Here is a 21,305-nt window from a genome sequence, read left to right as displayed (position 1 = left end):
AAAGACCATGGAAGATAGATGCACCCTCAAATAATCATGTCCTGCACCTTGAAGGGCTTTAACAGGGACAGCGGACTTTGAATTGTACCTAGAAGCCTACTTGGCACGCAGCGCAGGTTATGGACCACTGGGGTGCCGTATGTAAATATCTGGGGGGGTTGATAGTCCAGATGGCAAGCTTTACATCAGAGAAGACCTGAGTCTATTAGAATAGAGGATATTAATTGATGGAACCAGGAGAAAACCAAGGCTGGCATATCTTACAGGACAGGAAGACACCATGGGAGACAATCCCTTAAATGACTAGGCCCTATGCCAGACAGCAGGGGTCCCCAACCCCCGATTCGTGGACCAGTACTGGTCCCTGGCATGCCAGCAACCGGTCCACACAAACAAAGCCCCATCTGTGGGATGCAGGCAGCACACAAAACCACACACCCTCCGGTCCACAGAAAAACCTCTTTCCACGGCATCGGTCCCTGGTGCCCAAAAGGTTGGGGACCTCTGCCATACAGGGTTTTAAAGGTGACAACCAGCACCTTGAACTTACATAGAAGCAAATGGAACATAGATGTTATATAAGCATCTAGACATGCCCAGTGGCCAGCTGTAGCTTTAAAGGCAGGCCCATGTAGAGCCCATTGCAATAGTACAGTTGTGGTGAGGTGACTAGTGAGCACCTGGAAAAGTGCCTGATCCAGGAATGGATGCAACAGGAGCACCATACGAAGCTGCAGAGTCCAAGATGACCCATTGATTATGATCAGTCTCGAGTGAGGAGCTCAATCCCATCTAAAAGTAAAGATGGAAAGTACTGAGATCCAAGAAGCCCCAAATCTACACGGTCTTGACGGGACTGAACCCAACTTTGTTTCCTCCCAACTCACATAAATCCCAGATACTGGTGCATACATATACTGAAGTTAACTTCACGGAAGTTATTACTTCAGATGTTAACTTTAAAACTGTACAGTATGTATTCAAAAATGTTGGTATTGGTGTTTATTTCTTTGCTATCCTTCGATTTATGAAGAATTGGGATCTGTCAAGTCTGGATTAAGGTCAAAAAGAATAGTGTGATCTTGGAAAGAGGCTTACATGTCAGATACCAAAGGAGCCTTTGAACTGATTCTTTTATTGCCAGAATAGTAAGATAAGGCAGTATACAAATTGCCATTTGGTCAAAGTGCATTAATGTGTTGCTTTAGTAATTGAGTTATATATAACTCACATGCAGCCTGGCCAGGAATTCCCCTACCCTCAGGGCACCCCATGCTTCTTATCTGGGACACCGTCCACTTCCCACTTAACAACCCATGCATCTGGAGTTACGACAGCATTAAGGACTGCAGAGATTACAGTCACTAAGCAATGCAGTAATGCAATGTCACCCTTTACAGCTGTATCATTTAGCAATGGAAATTCCAGTCCATTGTGGTCAAAAGTGGAGGACTAATTATACTATAAAGGTAAAGGTTCCCCCGCACATGCGTGCTAGTCATTTCCGACTCTAGGGGCCGGTGCTCATCTCCGTTTCAAAGCCAAAGAGCCAGCACTTGTCCAAGGACGTCTCCGTGGTCATGTGGCCGGCATGACTAGACGCCAAAGGCACACAGAACGCTGTTACCTTCCCACCGTAGTGGTCCCTATTTTTCTACTTGCATTTTTACGTGCTTTCGAACTGCTAGGTTGGCAGAAGCTGGGACAAGTAACAGGCGCTCACTGTTACGCGGCACTCGGGATTCGACCTGCCAAACTGCCGACCTTCTGATCAACAAGCTCAGCGTCCTAACCCACTGAGCCACTGCATCCCATAATTACACTACACGTGACTTCTAAGTATTTGGTCACATCATTATGCTCTTATTCTTGAAATTAATCTACTCCATGGATTGTTATGTTGCTCATTGTGTTACTGCTTACTCTTAGAATTCCTGTTCTGCGATCTGATGGAGAACTTGTATTTTCTAAAAAGGCACAGAACATCTCCTTGTCCATCTTTCTATGCCAAGAATGGGCTTTTTCTCAGATTTTATCCTTGATGTTTCGTGGTGTCACAAAACTAAATTTGGTTACCCTTTCCTAGTACATATATATAAACATCTGGTCATATATTATTCTTTCAGGAGATAAGATTTGAAGGGTCCAATTGCCCCTCGTTTTCTATGAAATAAAAATTACAAGAAAGCTGAGAAGACATAGTAAGGGCCACTTAAAATATTCTCCTTTGTATAGGTACATTAGACAAAAAGAAATTTCATTCCCAGTGTTTATTCCAGCACTTGGTTAAAACACCTATTTGTATCAAAGTCTCTTTTACAACAAGGACTGGCATTGCTTGCAGTATCCTATTATGAAGGTAAATATTCTTCAAAGAACTTGATGCTCTGAGTGCCTGATTCTTTGTGACATCTTATTTGCTGACTGTAGTCAAGGAGGAGGGGGGGAAAAAACAGCCACAAAAATTCCAACACACTTTTTTTCCTGTTGTCTTTATTATTTATGCTTCAAAAAGATACATCCCAAAATAGCATATGTAGAAAATTACCATTCATATATGCCCTCAAAAGAGATGGTGCACATTAAAAATCTTAAAGCTTGCATGAGCTAAGTCAACATGTGAAGGAGAAAGCAGGAATAAAGGAAGTTGTTCACAAGGTTCAAATCTTAACAAACAGAAACCAACTTAAATTTGGAACGCTGATAGAACACGAGGAACATCAAACATGGTGAAACATTCAAAGCCCAACCATTCAAAGTACAAATTCACTTAATTGGTTTATAACTTCTAGCTTCTGGCCTTGTGCATTCAAAATGTAGAACAGGGGTGGGGAACCTATGACTCTCCAGATGTTGTGGAACTATCAATCTGAACCATTGGCTTAAATTTACTATTCAGGAACCAAACAAGAACTCAACTCAGGATGAAGATGAGAAGTTAAACGGCCTAAAGAGTTGGAACTGAGACATGCTTTGTGAGCTTCAAACACACTGTTAACTTCCCAGATCTACAATCCTAGGACCTACCAAAATGTACAGCTTTCCAGATACTGTTGAACTTCCACGTTAGCATAGCTAATCACCAGGGATAAAAGGAGTTGTATTCTGAGGTCATCTAGAAGACTATACCTCAACCACTCAAGATGTAACATAGAGTAAGCCATAGTTGCTTCTCATATGGTCTGCACTTATTGCAGAAATAATGCAATGTCCTCAAAAATTACAAACTAAAGAATTAATATCCTAGAAAAATTAGTATCCCAGAAAAAGGGATTCTACCATCACTTATTATGAGGAAAATTCTTCCTTCTCTCATAACACTGAAACAAGGACGTTTTGCCAGCAAATCCAAGAAAGATTTAGTGGATTACACCAGAAATCCAACTCGTCCTTGTTTTGTTTTTGCCAACAGCCATCAAACTGATGTAACTGGAAGGTCAAAGAGGGTGGCTATTTTTTTGCAATAGTCTTCTCCAGCTTGTGGGTCTCCAAATGTGGTGGTCTACAACTTTTGTTATTTCCAACCAGAACCACTGATAATGACCATAAGATATCAGGATGGCCCTAAGTTAGAGAACACGGTCTTACTGTCACGTCTTCCACATTTGACACCTTCGAAGAAAACTGCTGTCATGGCTCAGAATCTTGTTTGAAAAGTAGAAAACATGGGTATTAGACACAAGACAACAGAGGATAAAGAAGCAACCAGCTTCGGTTACTGTGGGGGGAAAAAGGCAAAACTGTGGAGAGTAATCACCTCAGTGGCAGAGCCAATGTTCTGCGTATATAACGGCTTCAGATTTAATCACTCACACTGAATTTCTCACATATTGAGAGTGAGAGGAAGGAATGAGAGACAAAGAATATAACCACTGTCTCTCGTATGTGACTTTCTATGCTAACAGAGATTGTGCTGAGGGTGCAAAGTATTTGCACTATCACTAAGTGATGCTCCGTTAAGAGGAAGCATAAGGGACATATTTGAGGAAGCATAAGGGACATATTTCCTTGGAAGACAGATTCTCCACACAAAACAGTTTTAGCAAATAATGGCCAAAAAAAAAAAGTTCTAGAACTGTCAGGTCTTAGAAGACAACTAGAGGTCCAACATTCCTGGAGGCACAAGTTATGTTCTGGAAAGTTGGGAGGCAGAGACGAAGGAGTTTCTCTGAGGAAGAATTAATGGTGGAGTCCTTGGTGCTTGTTGAGCTTGGTTGTTTGCAGACATTTCATTACCCAATTAGGTAACATTATCAGTGCTAGTGAGTGTGGGGTTTGTTCCATTTATATACAGTAACTTGTCCTTCCAGTTTTGATGGGGCTGTGGTTTTTCTCTTTAGTAATTCCTTGATCCAGAAAGGGTTATTTATCATATTTATATGGCTTTGATAATTCCTCGAATCAAGGAGAAAACCACACTCCCACCAAAAGTGGCACAGTGAGGGTACTATATATAAACAGGGAGAAAACTCCACACTCACTAGTACTGATAATGTCACCTACTTGGGTAATGTTAACATTGCAAACAAACAAACAAGTTTAGAGAGCACCAGGGAGTCCACAATTCAACCCAGAGCTAAATATATTCTCTTCTATTGGCTGGACAAGGCACTCTCCAAAGTACGACAGGCTGAAAACATCTCTAGCTTTCTTTTCTAAGACATAGTGAAAGCAACCATTACAATCTTGTACATCATTGAAAAGGTAACTAAGTAACCAGCCATCCAAGCCAAAGCTCTACTGGGCTGGGGAAGAGGTATCAGGTAAGCAAAGGTGTGCAAGATCCTAGAGCCAAGAAAAATCCGGTAGTGCATCAAGGCGGTAGAGAGGGACACACCACAAAAAGAATAGAAGAAGCCAGCGAAAAGAAATGGAACGATGTTCTCCAGGTCGTTGAGATGGATTCTAAGGGAAAGAAGCAAAGGAGATTCTGTGTTAGAGGCTTCCTTCATATTTGATGCCAACAAAATGTCCTTATGAACGAAGGGCAATACACATGTACCAGGATAAAGTTCCAATCTGGGCCAGTCTTTGGGACCGGAGATTTAGTCTTCCGAGCTTTCGGACGTTTGCTGGACTCCATCCTCAAAGGAACTTCTCTCTCCCAGAATGTTCACATCCAAAGGTCAGAAGACTAAACCTCTGGTCCTGGACACAGACCCAGACTGGATCCTGTAAAAACATTCGTATGTCTATAATCATAGGATTTCTCTACCAGTCACATTAACAGCTGTCCTTGAACTCACATTAATCTTCAAAAGAAAAATGGCTAGTTTTTTTTGGCCATCTGTTTATCAGACCATAAACATATGAAAATAAAAACTTGAGCTTTTTTATTATTATTATTATGAGGTGGTGGTGGGGAAAGGCAATCCCAGTTATCCCAGCCTGGGGATAAATTCTCCTTCCCTCCGATTCATTTGCTTTGTGTTTGTTTGTTTCAAAAAGGGGAAGCAGCAAAATTGTATTCAAGAAATCAGCACCAGAACAGCAGCATGGCCAATTCATGCTACTACCAATTTCTGGTGTGAATTAGATCGCATATTGACTGTGGGAATTAAATATGCAAACTCGAGACGCTGCAACAGCACAGGCTATCATAAACACGGCCAGGAGAGTGGAGAGATGGGACTGTGCAAGCAAACGGTCACGGAACATTTTGCACACCCCTACAGAGGACCATCAAAGAAACAACAGGGTTATTAATGGACCGAGGGAAGGCGCTATCAATATTTTTTCTAAGCCAGTGATTGAAAATAAAGTGCGAACACATAGGTGAGAGCCTTTTGCACTCCCCGTGTATTTTTTTTTCTTTCTTTATGGGCGTGCTTGGCAAGAAGTTCCTGAATTACCTCCGTACACGTTCCACATCAGGATCAGTTCTTAGGTACTTTTTCGCATTCTCTCCTTTTCCAAATGATGCTGTATCTTCAGGATTAACAAACGCCTATTCAAGAGAAAGGTTTACAGAAAAGAATAGACGATGAGGTACCATGCCAGAGTCAACAAGATGAATAAAAGAGTTGTGGTGGCACAGTGGTTAGAATCAGTTTTGCAGCATTGAAAGAAATGATATGCCACTCTGGCTTACTACTACACCTATTATTATGGTTATTAATATTATTGTTACTGCTATTCACACGGTCTAGCGCCATGGTGGCGAGCCTATGGCACGCGTGCCACTGGTGGCATGCAGAGCCCTCTCTGTGGGCACGCGCGCCGTCTCCCTAGGCCTTCAGCTGGGTTTTATAAAACCTTTTTGTTTTACGCCTCCGCCACCGTGTGCAAAAAAAAAAAGGTTCCATCAATCAATCAATTTCAACTTCTCGCGGGAAGGAAAAAGATCTCGCAAAGTTGGAATTGATTGATTGAACTTTTTAGTCCCACCCAGTCGCCGTTACCACCGCAGCCACGCCCACCCAATTGGCCATGTCCACCCAATTGGCCACACCCACTCAATGGGCCACACCCACCCAGCACCTGACATAAGTGGGTTTGGGGTTGCAGTTTGGGCACTCGGTCTCTAAAAGGTTCGCCATCACTGGTCTAGCGGGTACTTCTGAGTGGATTTAGTACTGCTGACTAAAGGTAGTCCTCAATTAAGACCAGAATCTCAGTCAATGAATGAAGCAGACGTTAAGACACCAACATGACTGCTTTGCTCAACGACCTGGCATTTTCCAGTTGCAGTTGTTAAGCTATCTCCCATGTTCTTAAGCAAACACAATGAAAAAGCTGCCTGCCAACAGATTTCAGCTCCGCATGGAGGTGAAGCCTTCCTAGAAGGCAGCCCTTTTGGTCTCATACATCCCTGCAGCCACCAAAAGATTTCAGTTCCCCTTCCTGCACCTTTGTAGGGCTGCAGAAATCCTGCTGAAGAATTTTTCTCTCTGTCACAAAGAGGATTTCAGCTCCCCTTCACTTGCAACCTCCCGTGCCGGCTTCCCCATTTACTTTCTGGGGAAGTGGGCAAAGAAGACTGCAAATGGTGATCACAAAGTTGTGAGGCACTTGGCAACCAGTTGTAAAGGTGAGCCAGTTGCCAAATGGCCAAAATGTAGTTACGGGACTGCGCTGGGTGGTAGTGGTGGGCTACAACACTTTATGATGGCCAGAATTACTTTAAGGGCTGTAAAAAGCACTTTTTCCAAGGCCATTGTAAGTCAAGGATTTATTTGCATTTGGCCAGATCTAGGAAAGCTATAAATATTGTAAACATACGCACTATCCTTAGTAACACTATTTTTTGTAACTGATGAACTGAAATCCTACCCATTCCCATTGTGTCCTATTACTTTTAAGATGAGGGTGAAAGTTTGTTCTCCAAGCTTGTGGGTTGGTTTCCAAACGTTTAGTTAGGTAACATCTTCAGCGGAGTTTAGGGGATGTCAGGGTCAGTGTTCTTCTGTTTATAAAGGGCTGCAGGTGTGGGTGTGGCAAGCGAGGATCTTGTGATAGGTAGGTTACATCAGATCAAGATCATTGTGAGATGAACTGCTGGTCCAGCTTGGGGGGCGTGCTTTGATTCCACAAGCAATTCCAACAGACACATTGACTTACAACCAGCCTACAAACCTCTCAGAATCCAGATCAACCGCACAGCCAACCAAAGTCAACACTGACCCACTGAAGATATTACCTAGCCTGGTAACGAAACGTTCGGAAACTAACCCACAAGCTCGGAGAACGAACCTTCGCCCTCATCCTACACCCGAGCTACAGATATTCACCACTATTGCAAACTTTTTCAAATCTTTGGTTATTATTACTGTAATTAACATAGTTACCATGGATGGCAATAGAAATGAATCTACCATGGATGCCCTGATTTATCTTAATTTATTTTAGATACTTTAATATCATTGCACCTATATTACACTCCCCAAGTCATGATTCAGTTGTGGTGGTACACAAATGGAATAAAGAAAACTATGTGTAAGCTATTTCGAATTATGGTTTATTAAGAAAAACCCACAGAGGCCTGGTTTGTACATAATGTTAGTCCATAATAAATTACAAACCCAAAGATATGATGGGTTAGCCTGTATAGATTAACCTGGAGCTTTTCAGATAGGTTTAGAAGCCCAACTACCATCAATCCTGTCTTATTACGGTCATGCAAAGGGTTGTGCCCAAAAGTCTTACTCCATGCCCTCATCTCTCACCTTTTTCTTCATTCGGAAGAAAGCAGTGATTGTGCTCATGAGCATCATTTTTCCAATAACAATGACTCCATATCTAAGAAATGCCAGAGTGATTTCATTATCCAAAAATTCATGCGTGTTTCGCATCTTGGCCAATTTCCACCAAAGACCTGAAACACAAAGGAAGAAAAGCAGATAGGACAACATTCAAGCTATATATGATATGATACAGGCAGTCCTCGAATTACAACCCCGCAACTACGGACATAAACTGGGAGAGTCTGGAGGTTTTTTAAGGACAGATTGGACAATCATTTGTCATTTGTACAATCATAATTGAACCCAAAACTTCTGTTGCTAAGTGAGACAGTTGTTAAGCGAGTTTTGTCTCATTTTACGACTTTTTTCCACTGCTATTAAGTGAGTCACTGCAGTTCTTAGTTAGCAACACGGCTGTTAATTCAAATTTGGCTTTGCCATTGACTTTGCTTGTCAGAAGGTCGCAAAAGGGGATCACGTGACCCTGGGAAACTGCAACCGTCATAAATATGAGTCAGTCGACAAGCATCTGAATTTTGATCATCTGACCGTGAGGATGCTGTAACAGTCATAGGTCATAAGTCACTTTTTTCAGGGGCGCTGTAACTTTGAATGGTCACTAAATAACTGTTATAAGTTGAGGACTACCTGTATAGGGTTTCCTGCTTGAGCAGGGTGTGGGGACTAGAGTACGGTTGTCAAACTCACCACATCACGTGACATGTCGCGACGTATCTCGACTCTTTTTGCATTGCGCAGCTTCAGTATGATGAAACCGGCCCGTGGGCCGGCAGTTTGACACCCCTGGACTAGAAGAACTTCAAGGTCCCTTCCAACACTGTTATTCTGTTATCATATAACCAGGCCTGATTTTATATTTTATGATCATTAAGTGGCAGTTAAGCATTGTTCACTATAAGGTGATTTTGCTGGAAAAAGGAAGTAAACACCATTTTCTGGCAAAAGCATCCTAAATCGTGACTGCAGGACACTTTGCAAATAGCCATAAAAACGACCGATTGTAAGTTTAGGACTATTTGCATAAGTTTAGGACTATTTGCATCACAACCTCTGCCACCTGGTAGATATAAGAGGACTTATCTTGTATAACTGGCCAGAAATATATGTATGTATGTATGTATGTATGTATGTATGTATGTAATGTATGTGTATATATATATATATATGTATGTGTATATATATATATATATATATATATATATATATATATATATATATATATATATATATATATATATATATATATATATATATATATATATATATATAAAATGTATGTGTATATGTACAGTATATATATGTAGGTCTTGGCGTATTCGGGTCTTTTCCCGTGTAAGATTGAGAGTGTCTTGGCGATGTTTCGACGAGGTCCCACTCGTCATCTTCAGGCTGGTGTCTTCGGCTTTGTAGCACAAAGCCAAAGACACCAGCCTGAAGATGCTTAGTGGGACCTCATCGGAACGTCGCCAAGACACTCTCAATCTTACACGGGAAAAGATCCGAATACGGCAAGACCTACATACCTGTATCCGTGAAAATCTACGAAAACATACACACACACACATACACAGCCTTTTATGTGTAGGGGGAAAAAACAGGAAATGGTTGAACACTCAAGACACCAATCCTATGAATTTTGCTTATTTAAAACTAAATCACATCTCATTTAGCTTTGTCCTGGCCTAATAACTTTTTGATCCTCATCCCACTTAAGCCAAACCCAAACCAAACATAATGATTAGGGAAAAGATCCGAATACGGCAAGACCTACATACCTGTATCCGTGAAAATCTACGAAAACATACACACACACACATACACAGCCTTTTATGTGTAGGGGGGGAAAACAGGAAATGGTTGAACACTCAAGACACCAATCCTATGAATTTTGCTTATTTAAAACTAAATCACATCTCATTTAGCTTTGTCCTGGCCTAATAACTTTTTGATCCTCATCCCACTTAAGCCAAACCCAAACCAAACATAATGATTAGCATGACAGGTGAACCAGACACCATTGCAGCAAGATCCATCTTTCCAAACCCAACATTAGTGAGGGAAGGTGGTTAAGCAGATGGACGCCCAGGTCAGAGAGAGTGCATTCCAGAGGAGTAAGAGGCAGCTCAGCCCAGATACGATGTGTGAGAGAAAGAGGGCGAGGGACAGCCCCTCCCTAATAGTACACAGAGCGTATATTGTAAAAAAAGGGAGTTAATGTAGATGCAAATAGAACGGTAAGCAACAAATGATTTAGAAGGCTGGAGGCTAAAATATATGAAGAACAGTTGCAGGAATTGGGTAGGTCTAGTTCAAGGGTAGGCAACCTCGGCTCTTTTATGACTCATGGACTTCAACTCCCAGAATTCCTGAGCCAGTCAAGCTAGCTTAGGAATTCTGGGAGTTGAAGTCCATGAGTCATAAAAGAGCCGAGGTTGCCTACCCCTGGTCTAGTTTAATGAAAAGAAGGACTAGGGGTGACATGATAGCAGTGTTCCAATATCTCAGGGGTTGCCCCAAAGAGAATAGGGGGGGGGGGTTGTCAACTTATTTTCCAAAGCACCAGAGGGCAGGACAAGAAGCAATGGGTGGAAACTAATCAAGGAGACAAGCAACCTGGAATTAAGGAGAAACTTCCTAACCAGGGAGAACTGTTAACCAATGGAACAGTTTGCCTTTAGACGTTGTGGGTGCTCCATCACTGGAGGCGAATAAAACAGAACAGAACAGAGCTGGAAGGGACCTTGGAGGTCTTCTAGTCCAGCCCCAATTCAGACAAATGCTCGTCCAATCTCTTCTTAAGAGACCTCCAGGGTTGGAGCCTCCACAACTTCTGGAGGCAAGTCATTCCACTGATCAATTGTTCTGTCAGGAAATTTCTATGTCCTATGTCCTACACCATTTCAGACAAGTGACTGTCTCTAGCCTGTTCTTAAAAAACTCCAGTTGATGGACTTCCGGTGGCGGCGCGGCGCCGGAGACAGCCGTTTCGGGCTGCCCGCTGCTCAGCTGAGTTGTTTTCACCCGAAACAGCGCCGATCAGCTGTTCGGGTGGATTTGAAGCCCCCTCCTCGGGAGAAGAGGAGGGGGTGAGGCCCCAGGTAGGGGTTGAGTTCTCCGGGGCCACCTGAGCTTAAAGCTTGGGCGGCTGAAGGATTGAACTCCCCCGTAGCCTGGGTTGCTCCCAGCTGTTCAGCGTCTCTGCTCCAGGATTTTTGGAGCAGAGCCAGGCGTTTGCGACCACCCCTGCCAGAAGGAAAGACCTTGGAATAAAAAGGAGCAGGCAGAGCGGTACAGGAGGTTAAGGTGAAGAGGACTTTTATTCTTATTCTCTAGCTTAATGGACTTTATAAACTTAAAGTGAAAGTGCGCAACAAGTGAAAGTGAAAAGATGGCGGCTAAACCTCCCTCAAAAACTCTTCGGAGTGCGGGAACTTCCCCGGTGCAACAGACATCGTTGCAAGCTTTGCTTTCTCCTGCTGCATTGACATCGAAGGAGTTACAAGATGCCTTGGAAAAACAATCCCAGGTAATATCAGAAATGCTGGGTGACAAGTTGGCAAAGGTGGAGGAGAAATTGGAGGAGAGGATAGAAGAGAAGTTTAGTGCGATGAGGGTAGGCATTTTGTCTACAGTGGAAAGCGTGGCTGAATGTGTGCAAAGTTTGGACGAAAAAGTGGAGGATCTGAGTCAAAAGAATGCTACATTAGAAGTAAAGGTACTGGAGAATGAAGATTTAAGGGATAAAATGGACGGAGAATTGAGTCTTGTCCAGTATCATCAGATGCAGCATGCTATTAGAATCAGGGGCTTAAAAGAGAATCCTAAAGAAGACCTAAAGCAGCTGATTTCTGAGGCTTTGGAAGAAGTATTGGCTCAGTCTGCATCTGAAATAAAGGGATGCAAGGATAAAGTTTTTCGTGTTAACTCATGGATTGCTAGACAGAGAAAGCTACCTAGAGATGTGGTGGTTTATTTTATAAAGAGAGAAACTAGAGATGAAGTTATTCAAGCCGCTTATGATACTAAAGTTGTGATTGCTGACCAAGAAGTTTTGGTTTTAAAAGAAATTCCTCCAAAGATTTTAAGGAGAAGGAAGGATTTTGCATTTCTCGTGCAAGAACTTAAGCAACGTGAAATAAAGTTTAGATGGGAGATTCCTGTCGGATTGGTGGTGATGCATGAAGGTAAAAGATACCGTCTGGTTACTGTGACACAGGCGCGTGACTTCTACAATAATGTTTTAAAAGCGACCCCACTATCACTTCTGGAAGCTGCAAAGGGATTTGGAGAAGGGAAACCCCAAGAGGCCGAAGGTGGACAGAAAGAGGAGAATGGTGCTGGAGGGGATCAAATTATAGCCTCGTCGGATGTTGCTGGAGAGCAGAGGGGGACGCGTGCCGCTTTAAAACGGGCAAAACAAATAAAAGAGCAAGACCAGCAGAAGTTTATGGAACTTTCAAAGCGTACTTACAGTGAAGCAGTGGGAGGAGCGCGGCCCAAAGGAGACAGAGGGGCTATTAAAGATGTGCTCCAACAGCTTCGGGATGCCACGCATGGCGACTAAATTTCTAACCTGGAATGTTAATGGACTTAATTCACCACAGAAGAGAAAGAAAGTTTTTCAATATTTAAAACAATTCAAGATTGATGTTATATGTTTGCAAGAAACGCATATTAGGGTTATGGACCAAAAGTATTTATCGAACTCAAGGTTGGGCACGCAATTTGTTGCCTCTGCGATGAATAAGAAAAATGGAGTGGTTGTTTATGTTAAAAGCGCTTTAACAGCGGAATTAATTGAAGCAGATAAGCATGGAAGATACGTTTTGATAGATTTGTTGCTAGAAGGCAAAAAAACGCTTTTAGTTGGACTGTATGCTCCTAATCAACAGCAAGCTGATTTTTTTAGTTCACTTCATACAAAGCTTACTCAATTGGATTACAAATCATTTATTTTTATGGGGGACTGAAATGGTGTTTTGGATGTACAGATGGATAAGGCTGGTTTTTTTAAGCGTGCTCCGAGTCATGCCAGATTGCCTAAATCTTTTTTTGAAATGAAGCATGATTTGGAACTGCGAGATATTTGGCGTGACACTCACCTGCATGAAAAGGATTATACTTTTTTTTCTGATAGACATCAATCTTTTTCCAGGATTGATTTTATTTTGCTGACTAATGACTTTTTTTCTAGGATTAAGAAGGTAAAGATCTGTGCAAGAGCTATCTCTGACCATAGTCCAGTTTGGTTAGAGATCAATAAGGACAATAGAGATAGGCGCTCGTGGCGCATAAATGAGAACTTGTTTAGAAAGAGAAATGTGGAAGAATGTAAACAGCGGATGAAGGATTTTTTTGAAATTAATATGAATAAGGATACTTCTATGGACATGGTTTGGGATGCTAGCAAGGCCTATATGAGAGGGGTGTTGATATATATGAATAATAAACACAGACGTACTTTGGAAGCTAGAAGGAAAGAATTGGAGAACGAAATTAGGGAAAAAGAAAAGGCCTTGATTTTGAACCCACTGGATGTGCAAAAAGAAATGGAGAGCTGGGAAAAAATGCAATTGTCTTTGTTGGGGCGAATCGCAGCAGTGAAAATGAATGTCCTGCCTAAATTTTTATTCTTATTTCAAATGATACCGGTTCTTAAGAAAGATTCTAATCTGGAGGAATGGCAGCGAGGTATCAACAAATTTGTTTGGGCAGGGAAAAGGCCACGAGTTAAACTTAAGATTATGCAGGATACTCGTGAAAGAGGTGGTCTTAAAATGCCCAATTTTAAATTATATTATGAAGCTGCTGCGCTAGCAGGAATAAGTGATTGGATTAATTTGACACAAGAGAGATTATTAAATCTTGAGGGCCACGACTTGTTGTTTGGCTGGCATGCATATTTGTTGTATGATAAAAAGGTAGATAATGTGTTTAAAGCGCATATTTTAAGACAGGCATTGTTGAGAGTTTGGAAGAAGTATAGACATAAGTTAGATTGTAAGATACCATTGTGGGCAATCCCAAAACACGCAATAGAAAATATAAATGTTGGTTTTAAACATGATGTGACTACGTATAAGGAGATTTTAAGTCTGGAAAGAAATGTCTGGTGTCTGAAACCGTACAGTCTCTTGCGAGATGAGAAGATTGTTCAAACTTGGTTTCAATATATTCAGCTACGGGCCAGGTGGAAAGAAGATCAGAAAACTGGTTTTACAATGACTGATGAAAATCTGATAAAGCAAATTAGAAATCAGGGTCCAGCACATATCAAACGGATATATCTTGCATTGATAGAAATTGATTCAGAAACAGAGCTTGTTAAAGATTGTATGATAAAATGGGCCCAAAACATCCAAGAAGTTATCACAATGGATACGTGGGAAAAGATTTGGGTGAGGAACGTAAAATTTACACAAGCTCAAAACTTAAGAGAGAACTTTTATAAAATGTTTTATAGATGGCATCTAGATCCTAAAAACCTTGCAAGTATGTATCCGAATTATCAGCCCAAGTGCTGGAGGTGTGGCAATGAAGATGCAACATATTTTCACATATGGTGGACTTGTAAAAAGGTTAAGGCCTTTTGGATAAAAATTTGGTGGAATATGCAGAAGATTTTCAAGCAAAGGATAAAGTTTTGTCCGCAACTTTTTTTGTTAGGTATAATTACAGATGCTACGGTTGTGGACACTAAGCTGATGTTGAATTTAATTACGGCAGCAAGACTCTTAATAGGTCAATATTGGAAGAAGGAGGAACTGCCGACTATAGAAGAATGGACTTTAAAGGTTTCTGACCTGGCAGAGATGGCAAAGATCTCAGCTTATTTGAAAGATCACTCGCAAGAACGTTATATTATGGAGTGGAGAAAATGGATTGAGTATATCCAGAACAAATATGGGACTAAAAAGTTTCATGTAGCATTTGAATAAGTCTTCCTTTTTTTCTCTTTTTTCTTTTTTTTTATATTTAATAGTAATAGTGTTTGTAGTTATCCTATATGAGCTAGAGAGTGACAGATTTTAGAGTTTATGGTTGTTAGCATATGGATGTTCATGATTGTTTTTTTGTTTTTATACCCTGTACTTAGCTCTGGGAAGTCGGGGGGGGGGGGGGGAGGGGTAGGGAGGGATGGGTACGGGAGGGGGAGGGGGGATTGTTAAAGATAAAATGTATGTTAAAACTTTTCAATAAAAAAAATAAAAAAAAAACTCCAGTTGATGGAGCGCTCACGATTTCTGGAGGTAAGCTGTTCCACTGGTTAATTGTCCTCACTGTTAGGAAGTTTCTCTTTAATTCCAGGTTGCTTCCCTCTTTGGTCAGTTTCCAACCCTTGTTTCTTGTCCTGCCCTCTGGTGCTTTGGAGAATGATTTGATTCCCCCCCCAACACTTTTAAAAAGAGACTGGATAGCCAATTGCTCAAATTCTTAGGGTCCCCTTCCTGAACAGGAGCCTGGGCTAGAAGACCTCCAAAGTCCCTACCAACTCTATTATTCTGTTATTCAGAGCTTATTCTGACAACATTTGGTCTGTAGATGTGAAACAATAAAAAGAACTCAGCTTGGAAAAATCACCACACGTCATTCTTGGCTTGGGGTCTGACATTAACCCACCTTTCTCCCAACAGCTCAAAGTATGATCAGGATGTGCTTATAAGGAGAGTAAAAGATTGGGCCTAAGTCAGACATGTCAAACACAAGGCCCGGGGGCCAGATCCGGCCCGCGAAGTGGTTTCATGTGGCCCGCGAAGCCATCCTGGAAACAGTGAGGGAACGGCCCCCTCTGCCTTGGCCCTGGCCCAGAGACCCTCCTCCTGCCAGAGACCCTCAGATCTGTCCCACTCCTGCCCAGGCCCCCATAGGCACCCTTGATGCAAATGATGTAGAGCTGGCCATGCCCACCCAGTAGGCCATACGCACTCCAGCCACGCCCACCCAGTAGGCCGCGCCCACCCTGGCCATACCCACTCGGCCCCCTGAGGGCAACCGCAATGTTGATGCGGCCCTCAATGAAATTGAGTTTGACACCCCTGGCCTAAGTCATCCCGCCAGCTTGCATGGTTGAGCCCTGCTTCAAACACCGGTCTCTCACCCAGCTCCTGAATCCCACCACCATAGAAAATGCAGATTTTGCACAAGCTTGATCAACATTAAGCGGCATGACTAAATGAATGAAGAGACCACTCAACCCTGAACATACAGATGCAAATAAACAACAAAAAATACATTTGCAGCGATTATTTGTGCTGAATCAAAAGGATGTGCAACCCCTTTGCATGCTATTACTTAACAAGCCAATTTCCACATCAAAATATTTCATTTACTTATTTTATTACTAATTTTTTGCACCTCCCATCTCCCCTACAAGGTGACTTTGATGGGTTTTTTTTTGCTTTGTTTCTAGTCATTCTATTTTTTTTTCCAAATGAGAAAGAAGCATCTCCCACTCATCCCCCAGTCAATTTCTGGAGCTCACAGAGGGAGCTTGCATTCTGGAGTTCTTGCACTCAAGCTTGCATTCTGGAGTTCTTGCCTCAAGAGGACTAGATACATGGACTTGTATTCTATGCAGGCCAAGTTTTAACTGTTGGCTCAGATGTCGCTATTCAAACCTCCACTGGGTCACAAGCAATTGCATCTACAGGCAGACAAGACACTGTAGGAGAACAACACCGTGCAATACTGCATCCACTACAGACTGACCCATTCTAAATATTTTTTCCTGTTTGCTAAAGGTTGAATATTGCAACTGAGCAAAACTATATTTTTTCTCATCTGGCATATCCTGGTGGAGGTAGGGGAGAGACTAAATGCAATTAGTCCTTGACTTACAACCTTTTGTTTGAAGTTAAAATGGCATTGAAAAATGTATCTTCTGAACAGTCCTCACTTTTACAACCATTGCAGCATCCTCATGGTCACATGATCAAATTTTTGGTGCTTCGCAAATGGCGTGTATTTATGAAAACTGCAGCATCTCTAGAGTCATTTGATCACCATCTGCAACCTTCCCAGCTGGCTTCCAAAATGGTGCAACTTGCTTAACAACCGCCTTGCTTAGCAATGGAAATTCTGGCCCCAATTGTGGTCATAAGTCGAGAACTACCGTGTTTCCCCGAAAGTAAGGCCTACACCAACAATAACCCTAGCTTGATTTTGGAGGGTGGGCCTAATATAAGCCCTACCCAAAAAATAAGCCCTAGTTTTGGGGCGAGGCACACACCTAAAAATCAAGCTAGGATGGGGGTATGGAGGTGCCCCATCCGCCCTGCTCCCACTTACCTTGCAGCCAGTCCTCTCCTTGCCTGCCCACCTCTTCTTCTGAGGCCTCTTCTGCAGCCAGGCCTGCATTTCTCAGTCACAGAGCTTTCCAGAAGGCCTGTGCAGACAAGATAGCTCAATTCTGCAAAACCTCAGCAGTTGAGCACCAAGCTATGGATTGAATTCATAAATCAGTACTCGGCTCCTTAGGCCTTCTGGAAAGGCCTGACTGCAAAATAGAGGCCTGAATGCAGCTGCAGAACTTTGGCCCCAGAAGAAGTGGACTGGCTGGGTGGGGCTGTAGGTGCCAAAGGTAAGGCCTACTCCAAAAATACCTGGTGCCTCTTTTGGAGGCAAATAAATAAATAAGACCCCGTCTTATTTACGGGGAAACACAGTATCTGTAATATACCTGTAGTCAGGGCTGACTGAATAGCACTTATGAAAATCAACTTCACTTCAACCAGACCTGGCTAAAGATACTATTTTCATCTTTACTTTGCTGTAAACTCCTGCGTTAATTTCTTCTTCTCTGTGGTAGATTTGGGGCCTTTGATAAGCTAGGCCTCACTGTACAGCTTTTCTAAATTGTTGCTGCAGCAATTAAAAAAGTTTGGTTGGAAAAGCAAAGTTGTGCCATGGGGGCCAACTACAGGAAGTCCTCAACTTAGGACCACAATTGAGCCCAAACTTTCTGTTGCTACATGAGACATTTGTTAAGCGAGTTTTGTCCCATTTTATGAACTTTCTTGCCATAGTTAAGTGACTCACTGCAACTGTTTAGGAACACGGTTGTTAAGTGAATCTGGCTTCCCCATTGATTTCGCTTGTCAGAAGGTCACAAAAGGGGATCTCATGTAACCAAGGGGAATGCAGCAAGGCTGGTAAGTGTGAAAAACGAATATAACTCACTTTTCTCACTGCCGTTGTAACTTCAAGTGGTCACTAAATGAATGGTTATAAGTTGAGGACTATCTGTATTTATAAAAATAATACAGGTGGGAGAAAATCAAATAAATAAATGAGCACTGTATTTTTTTTTCTGGATTTACACTCCTCTGGTAGTTGAAACCAATATTTTCCACTGATCTCAGTTTGTCCCTAAACTTTAGAATATGACTTGCATGTAAACACTTAAAACTGAACCAACCCAATGTCCAAACAGAAATATACTCCTGCCCTTTTTGGCTGGAAAACTATCTAGCACAAAACTACTACGGTATGTGATGTTAAGATAGCTACTGCAGCCTGTAATCATTTTCTCCTCCCTAAAGTTGGTAACACATCTTAAATCCTTTTTGCCTCTTCCTCAGCCTTTTTCCTGGCTCAGCTAACACTGAAGCTGAATTCCCACAGGTGATGAAATCTGTATCTCAGTTGCATCTTGCAGATGAACTTCACTCTGTGCGGAAAACTTAATTAACATCTTGTGCAAATATGAACTCCCACTCCCTTGACCCTCACCCTATGCTCAAGGACAGAGCAACTGTGACCCACCAGCTAAGACTGAACCAGTTTGGCAGGCAGGTGAGGACTTGGCTTGCTTTCCACCGGCACTAAATGATGCTTGGCCTCAAATCAAAGTAAGTTGGTTACTTAATCTCTGTACAAATGCCACTGCATTTTGCAATCATACCAGATTTACTGTCTAGTGTGGGAAGTCAGCACCGCCCCCCCTCCCCCCAGAGAAGGAAATATTTTGGGGGGTATTAAAAAGGCGGAATATTACATTTCTCCAAAGGATCTTAAGGCAGGAAAGCAGGCCCAGGTTTTCTTAATGGCCACAAACAGAAACTAAGCAGGCCAGATCTGTAGAAATACAGATCTGATCATCCCATTCAGCCCCATTCATGAGCAAATAGTACCTGCAGAAGCCAATTCTAGACAGGGTTTTTTGAAATCCCTTGCAGAAAGAGTTGATAGCTAAAAAATAGCAAAGTGACAGAATTAGAACTGCAACCTCTCACCCAAAAATTTGACACAGGACATAGCCATCAGCCCCAGCCTCAGGGAAAGCAGGACATGACCTTTAGAACATAATAGGATTAACCCACTACCATCAGAATACCAAAAGGACACACTCAAAAGCTCAGGTCAAAGTTCATGCCACAGGAACTCAACACAAAAGCCCAAAAGGGTATAAAAACCCACCACTCCCAGCTCCATGTGATTAGCTGCCCCAGAGCCATATGTCTGTCTGGTTCTGCAACTCAATAAACAAGAACCTTCTTTCCTAAAGCAGTCTCCATTTTGTTTATTCCCGGCTTGGATTGGACCCTGATGAAGATTTTTCTTTTTAAATGAAATCTACACTTGGCTTTTAACGTAAGTTGGTTGCTTAATCTCTGTACAAATGCCATTGCATTTTGCAATCATACCAGATTTACCATCTAGTAATTGAGTGAAGTTGGACTATAAGAAAGGCTGAGCGCCAAAGAATTGAGGCCTTTGAACTATGGTGCTGGAGAAGACTCCTGCGAGTCCCTTGGACTGCAAAGCGATCAAACCGGTCAGTCCTAGAGGAGATCAACCCTGACTGCTCTTTAGAAGGCCAGATCCTGAAGTTGAAACTCAAATACTTTGGCCACCTAATGAGAAGAAAGGACTCACTGGAGAAGAGCCTAATGCTGGGAAAGGTTGAGGGCAAGAGAAGAAGGGTACGACAGAGAAGGAGGTGGCTGGACGGAGTCACTAGGCGTGAGCCTAAATGGACTCCAGAAGATGGTACAGGACAGGAAGGCCTGGAGGAACGTTGTCCATGGGGTTGCAATGGGTCGGAAACGACTTCGCAACTAACAACAATTGAGTTACACTTTGAACTACGACCAAGCTGTGCAACAGGGTACTGAAATCCACCAGTGAGATGAATGGTGTGCAACCCCCACGCCTTTCTGCACAGCCCTTCTGAACAGCCCTTCTGAGAATTCCCGTTCCCCCCGTAATGAGGCAACAGATCAGGGATTCAGGCAGTGAAGTAGAGGCCTGGAGTCCTTGGTGCTCTCCCAGCTTGGTTGCTTGGTTGCAGACGTTTCATTCCCCGACTAGGTCACATCACCAGTGTGAGGGAGTGTGGGCTTTGCTCCCAAGCTCATTAGCCCGGATGATGCGACCTAGTCGGGACAATGAAACGTCTGCAAGCAAGCTCGCAGTGCACCAGAGGCCTTCACAAGTTCAGCTGCGAGCTCCAGAGAAGCCTCTTCTATAGAAAACAGAGCTCCTTCCGCATTTGCAAAAAGCCCTGCAGATGGGTGCGCGTCTCTAAACCTGCAGGTGAGCAGGTTTCCCACAGTCCCAGATGGGAGGCGTGGAGAGAGGTGCACTCTCCGCTGATCTCTAAGGAGAACACCGCCCGGCTTTCACGCAACTCTCTCTTTTACTCGCGCGCGCGCGCACACACACAAACACCAACCGCCCTCCCATCTAGGATTTCGCACCAAACAAGCTGAGAAGCGGGCGCAACTTTTGCAAAAACGCTTTTCCTCCTTCGGAGCGTAGCGGGCAAAAGGAACCTGGCGCCTGCAAAAGCGCGCCTGTTTTCCAGTCGCGCGCGCGCGCCCTTCACCCACCCACCCACCCACTGATCCACTCGAGTCCGCGCCCAAAGAGACACGTTCTGCCTACCGACCTAAGCCGGGCTGCTTCTGCTCTTTGCACCTCTCTGCTTCTGCCGACCGCGAGTTGCCGAGAGCCGTTCCGCCCGCCAAGCGCACTTTTTTGCTCAGCCCGGGGCAGCGGGAAAGTTCGCTCCTCCCTCTCGGCTTTTGTGTTGCAACTTTACTGACTTGCGCTTTCTCAGCCACTCGCACGCAACACGTAACGCTGTTTGAGACAGGC

General features: G+C 43.0%; 1 protein-coding gene across 2 annotated transcripts; it reads right to left on the bottom strand.

Moving 5' to 3' along the window:
- Positions 1–2,449: 2,449 nt before the first annotated feature.
- Positions 2,450–21,257, bottom strand: MGST1 (microsomal glutathione S-transferase 1). 2 transcript variants are annotated; one of them, XM_081331277.1, is made up of 4 exons: positions 21,097–21,257; positions 8,166–8,314; positions 5,853–5,947; positions 2,450–4,905 (listed from the first exon to the last, which is right to left on the bottom strand). In XM_081331277.1, exons 2-4 carry the CDS (start codon positions 8,289–8,291, stop codon positions 4,656–4,658), a joined length of 471 nt encoding a protein of 156 aa, XP_081187403.1. In that variant the 5' UTR covers positions 8,292–8,314; positions 21,097–21,257; the 3' UTR covers positions 2,450–4,655. The 2 variants fall into 2 exon arrangements, with proteins under 2 accessions (XP_081187403.1, XP_081187404.1); XM_081331278.1 differs by lacking the exon at positions 21,097–21,257 and adding an exon at positions 8,892–9,175.
- Between the last annotated feature and the right edge of the window lie 48 nt (positions 21,258–21,305).

Source organism: Vipera berus (genome assembly GCF_964194415.1).
Source record: "Vipera berus genome assembly, chromosome: 6".
In the NCBI taxonomy this organism is placed as follows: Eukaryota; Metazoa; Chordata; class Lepidosauria; order Squamata; family Viperidae; genus Vipera; species Vipera berus.
This window is presented reverse-complemented; position numbering and strand designations above follow the sequence as displayed.